General features: G+C 41.3%; 1 protein-coding gene across 1 annotated transcript; it reads left to right on the forward strand.

Annotated features, from left to right (window-relative positions):
• The first annotated feature begins 370 nt into the window (after positions 1 to 370).
• LOC131663080 (putative uncharacterized protein DDB_G0271606) lies at positions 371 to 5,719 on the forward strand. Its single transcript, XM_058933171.1, has 7 exons — positions 371 to 385; positions 2,518 to 2,647; positions 3,245 to 3,482; positions 4,235 to 4,561; positions 4,852 to 4,985; positions 5,100 to 5,117; positions 5,154 to 5,719. Exons 1-7 carry the CDS (start codon positions 371 to 373, stop codon positions 5,717 to 5,719), a joined length of 1,428 nt encoding a protein of 475 aa, XP_058789154.1.
• Positions 5,720 to 6,053: the final 334 nt, after the last annotated feature.

Below are 6,053 nucleotides of genomic sequence, written 5' to 3' on the forward strand. Positions count from 1 at the left end.
ATTGATCGATCACTGGAAGGTTGAGCGCTAGCAAGAGTCATCGTTTTTGCGTATGTTTGAGAAAGCAACGTTAAAGGAAAAATCAATGCCAACAAGAATATATTTGCATGACGTTTGTTTGCTTGGAGATTGAGCTCGGCGATCGAGTACGTACAGGTGAGGCCCGCCGCAGACGTTTGGAGAGGTGGCTGTATAAGCCGACTCGCCTCTCGCCGAGAGCCAGCAGTAACAGACACATCCCCTCGCTTGCACGCACCAAGGCCTATAGCAGGCCTATAAAGTGGTTCACTGCGACGCGCGCCCGCCTCAGAATCGCTCCACCCTCGGACGACACTCGGTCCCACCGAGTTAGATCACACTTCTAGGCGCCATGACGAAACTTCAGGTGAGATACTGTTTTTTATTGCTTTGTTTTGTCTTGCCGACCATTATGCACTTTACTCTTGTTTTTGTAACTGCAGCTGTTCAGCGAAATGGTCTAAAATCTTGTCTTTTTCTTCATATTCCTCCTACTTCTGTTTCTTTCTCGATGTTATACTCCGCACAAAGAACGTGCAATTTTTCGGTTTTTTTCATGCACGCGGATAATTTGTGCGCTCGTTTTTGTCGCTTGGTAACGATGTTGAAAATACGCTATTCTCGCGCCGACCTAAAACAAAATTCACACAAGGCGAGAATTTTAATGTTGAGAATGGCTTGGCGAGACCGAAAATCGCTATTGCCGCAACTTTCCAGCCGGAGTGGACAATTTTCTTCGTTTGCCGCGAGTTCGCAATCATAGACTCGATTTCGCTTAATCAGTTATAGTATAACTATACATTCAGTGTTTGTAATTTCGTGCTTTAGCAAAGCCGTCTGTGCAACGTATATACACGTCAACGGGATGATAAAATTATTTCATTGCTTATGTCTGATCAACAATTGTACACTGTTTTCAGATTAAAAAAATTATTTTGCAAATCAAATAGATTGCAGAAATCGAATCAGAAGATAATTATTTTTATTCCACGTAGAATAATCGGCTTATTATCTTTCTTCCTGCTTTACAAATATAACCTGGGTTATGTAGTATATTTGTAATACGTAATGATCAATTGTTAATGATTATTAATTAAATTAATCACTTAATTAAACGCGAAAAGAGGGTATTCGGGAAAAACACTAGGTAAAATTGTACAATCCTTTGCTACATAAACATTGGTATATGTTTACTTTCCCGGCAATTTATTCTCACGCGATTTATGACGACGTGATGTACCGAAAGGCTATTGAACGCGTGACTGTTGATATACGGCAACGAGACATCGCACATGAAATATGGGTAGAAATATATTTTTTGCGAACAATGAAAAGAATATATTACGAATGTAGGTGGCATGTTTTACAAATGTAATTGCGATTGAATTTCGACCAAGATTTAATCGACTTTTCGACAATTGTTATTCGAAAAATTGCTGTGATAAAATGAACAAATGTCTCCAGCCATAGAATGAAAAATCGTGAATCTAATAATTGCTACCATTTCATAGGTAAAAAAGTATATAAATGTAACATAACGGTATGTGCTAAACGTATCATCACTAACCGACTAACTGAGCTTTCATCAAATGACAGAGACTTTTTCTAGAATCCAAAAAATGGCATATAATGAATTTTAGCGGTCATATAAAAATTTTGAAAAGTAATATCTAGATAAGTAGCGTCTGTAACGGAGTATAGATCGCAAAAAACCGGGTGTCTCGCGTGGGTTAATACACTATATATAGGTATAGCTCCATAGACAGAGGCTCGACCACTTTCTATTTCACCTCTCCTCTCCTGCTGCACTCGTCGTGCTAATCGCGCGGCGTTAGACCAAGTATAGAGCGCATAGAGGGCACTCGACATTTGTGCCAATGTACGCGCGCTGCCGCGGAATAATGAAAGTATACGCTCACTCTCTCTCTCTCTCTGTCGAAAGAGCACTCACAGAAAACAATGATAAATCGTATACTATCATTCAGTTTGGATAAACACGATCCAAGCTGCATTGTACGTTTATGTCGGCGTGCCGTTTGTGTTTGCAGCTATACAGAAACTACTCGCGGCACGCACAGGTGCAGCCTTCGTTGACAGAGAATAATATACGATTTTACAAGACACGACTTCTTTTGTATATATAGATGGCATATACGTGCAATATCGCGGGACAATAACTTTCACCGTACAAGTATTGTAAATAAAGTAAACGATGTATAAACAGGTTTGCCTTGCATTGCTTGTCAATTGTGGTGTTTATTTTATTATCCCCAAGATGCATTTTCACTTTTGTTTGAATGTATGTACAGGCGTACTGCTTTCTCTACTGGACATTGATGATTTCAATTTCAAATAAGAGCGTAGATAGAAACGATTAAGTTTACTTGTACGTGCATTTTTCAATAAAAGTGCGCCAACAAAGTGGTATTGGACAGACTGTTTTACTATAACAATATTTTTTATACTCTTCAGAGATATAATCGTCATTTATTTTTTTAGATTATTATATTGGCGATATTGCCCTTATGTTTCGGCCAATTCTCCATCCAAGGGCCGAGCGATGGAAACAGACGGGCTCAGGGCCTCAAGTATAGCCCGGACAAGGGAATCGAGTACACGAATCAAGCCGGTAATTACACGCTCGATGTTTTTCTACACACACAGTCTATGCCAGAGCGATTGATTATTTTTTCTCCGCGCCCGCTTTCTCTCCGACTTGCACGCCATGCAACCTGAAAAAGCCAAAAGAATCATTCACGTCGCGCTGTCCAATTAGAATATTTACGGCACCGCCTTTAACGAGTGAGAATTTCGAAATTTCCTCGCGCCGGGCACGAACTTTACGAGCTCAATTCCGCGCAAATGAAAATTCAACTTAGTACGCGCGTTATCCTCGGGTCAAGCATAGAGATCTATAACGATGATCTATGAATTCAATGAGCGCGTGTAAAGCTGGACCGTTTGAAGAAATTGCTTCCTTTCCGAATTTTAAAACAGACAGTTATCGGCTTTTTTCTTAGTTTTTATCTATTTTTCGTGTCTTTTATGTCTAGTGTTGCAATCTTATTTCTAGAATACGTTCCTTTTTCTATGGTAATATTGTTAAACAAGATCTCATTGGATGTGTTAGAAATGAGAATAAAGTATCGCTAAGTTACACGAAAAATTGATTTTACAAAATATGTATAAAATGAAAATAAACGAATGACTGTTATACCTTTTCCAGAATCTTTGGGAACCGGTGGTTTCTCAATAACTGGAGCAAGTGACGGTAACAGTGATTTCCAAATCCAGGGCGCGACTGATGGTAATTCTGAATTCCGCATCCAAGGTGCAACTGATGGAAACTCCCAGTTCCAAATCCATGGAGCGACTGATGGCGGTAGCCAAGCTTACGTTCACGACTATAATACTAATGAGCAAGCTATCAATCAAGGTGAAACTATAAATTATAATGCGTGCTCATCTGTAGAAATGTTGTGTTACAATAAGCTTCCATCCTATATAAATTTTATAGTTCACAACGATAAAATACAACTGTCAAAAATTTAATTGAAAAAATATTCATTACGGTGAGTTCTAAACCATTTGACGAAGTCAAATTAGATATTTTCAAGAATGAGAATACCATTCGTGAAATAATGAATTTTCAATATTTAACAGTGCACTTGTTCTTTTCCATTCTCAGTTTAATAATATTGATTTATTTTATGCTTACGAAAACTCATTGCGATACGTAGAATAATTGATAAGTTAGAAACAATTATACAAATCACTTTATCAAAATATTGCTATGAAATTATTATTGTCTGATATATTTTTTGAATGAATTTTTTGAATGAATTTTTCTTATTCGCAATTCGGTTATATTTAACTATTTTATAAAATAAAGTTATACCGTTCAGCTTTATTTATTTCTCATTTTGTATATTTGTTTAGCGTTATTAAACTAACACTTAAATAATGATGAACCAATTAAAAAAAATAATTTGAACAAAACGAGGTATCGTAGTCCATGAGAATCGGAAATCAATGTACTTTTGTTTTTAATCGTTCATCATATGATTTATGTATGATAGATGCAACATGTCAAAGTGATTTCTTGATCTGGGTAATATTTTGTTTTTTAAATTTAAATCTGTCGCCAAATTTTTACGTTATTGCACAAATAGATTGAAGATAGACTGAAGTTTTTAATTGTTTATCTGAAATGCACAGGTCAGCAAGACCATTGGGGTGTCTACAGTCGCGCTGCCCAAGCATCTCAAGCTCAGCCTGAATACGAAGAGCAGCCAGCTCCCCGACCAGTCCAGAGACGACCCAGCCACAGGCGTGCGCAAGCTCAAGCGCGATCACAGCAGCCGAAGCCACAGCCGCAACCACAAGGCCAACCGCAGGAACAAGCGGAGCCACGCTACCATCACACGGCGCCCATAGCCAACATCAATTACAACCCCATCGACAAGGCACCGCCGTCCATTCAGGAGATACTTCAGTTCCAGGCCCAAATACCATATGTCAACATTATACCCGAGCACCTTAGGTATGTTGCGTTCTTAAACACAATGGGCGCGAGTGTCGATCGACAATTACGCCATTGCTTATTGTACTGTGTCGTGCTTCAATTTCAAGCGGTATAACTCACTTATAATCCGATCGATTTTTCCCTTCTGAAAAATCTCACGTAGAGGATGCAGAAGCGTTGCGCCGACTGAGCGGATCAACTTTACAAAGCTTATGTTGTGTTCAATGTACCGCAGAGCTTCATATTTATGGATTCGGATAATTATCGTTCCGTCAAAATGACGAATCATAATCGAAATCGATTTTCAGATTCGATCCACTAGCGGCTGCCAAAGAGCAAGCAGCGAAATTCGCCGAAGAATACCCCAAGCAAGTGTTAGCCCAGCAACCGCAGCAGCTGGTGATCGAAGAGGCACCGCGCAGCCAGTATAGAGCCCGACCCCGTCAGCGCGAGCGTCGCCAATCGCCGATCGATTACGATTCCTACTACCGCCAGCAAAAAGCCTTCGCCGAGCGTCAGCACGCCCTCGCCCAGCAAGAAGCGCTGGCTCGTCGAGCCCAGCAACAGCAGCATCGTCGCCAAGCGCCACAGTACGACGCCTACCTGCGAGAGCAGCAGCCACGCCAGCGGCAGCAGGAACGACGACAAGCACCTTCCTACGATGCCCAGCAGCAGCAGCAGCAGCAGCAGGCCTACTTGCAGCAGCAACAAGCTTACGCGCAGCAAGCTTACGCGGAGACTCAGCAGCGACGACAGGCACCGCAGTACCAAGCTTACGCGCAGCAGCAACAGCAGCAGCAAGCCCAAGCGGAGCAGCCATCCCCGAAAAACTACAGGCGAGTCAATCAGCCGCCGGTCGAGCACGCGCCTCATTATTCCACCAACTTGCCCAAGCAGATCCAGGAGATTTTGAGGTATCAGGCGCAGATCCCTTACGACATCATCGCTAATCAGATTCACATCAAACCCGAGAAGCCCTATGTGCCGCAGCCCATCCAGCCGACTCACGCTCAGCAAGAACCTGCTCGCTACAAGGCTCAGGCGAGCGAATATCAGCAGCCGTACTACCAGCAGCCGCCGCAAGCTCACGGTTATTATGCTCAGTCTCCCGCGCATCAACAGCACAGCCAGCAGTACGAAGCTAGCGAGGAAGAAAGCGCGGAAACTTCAGCTTAGATAACTTTCATTCTCGATTCGATAACGATTTTTCGCCACCTTCGATCATCACTTTCTTTTTTACAGAGATTTAGCATAATCTCATTTGAAAGGTTTCCTGGTTTATAACCAGTTTTCTTTTTCTCGAAATTCATCGGCTGTTACGCAACGCGGGAAGAGAAATTGATTGGAAAATCTCGGTTAATAACACGCTCCATCTCATTATCACAAATCATTCTCTTTTCTTTCCTTGTTTAATAATACATTGCGCCTCCAGAGTTATTTTATTGTCAAGATTGATCTATAGAAAGAAAATCCCAGTTAGTGAAAGTTTTATCACTTCGGCATCCAAACT

The sequence above is a fragment of the Phymastichus coffea genome, unplaced genomic scaffold (genome assembly GCF_024137745.1).
Source record: "Phymastichus coffea isolate CEN01 unplaced genomic scaffold, Cenicafe_Pcof_1.1 PCOF00031, whole genome shotgun sequence".
In the NCBI taxonomy this organism is placed as follows: domain Eukaryota; kingdom Metazoa; phylum Arthropoda; class Insecta; order Hymenoptera; family Eulophidae; genus Phymastichus; species Phymastichus coffea.

Coding starts and splice junctions, on each gene's coding strand:
- LOC131663080 (XM_058933171.1), top strand. Junction 3,483..4,234: donor ATAAATTATAATGCGTGCTC/ATCTGTAGAAAT, acceptor TCTGAAATGCAC/AGGTCAGCAAGACCATTGGG. Junction 4,562..4,851: donor ATTATACCCGAGCACCTTAG/GTATGTTGCGTT, acceptor ATCGATTTTCAG/ATTCGATCCACTAGCGGCTG.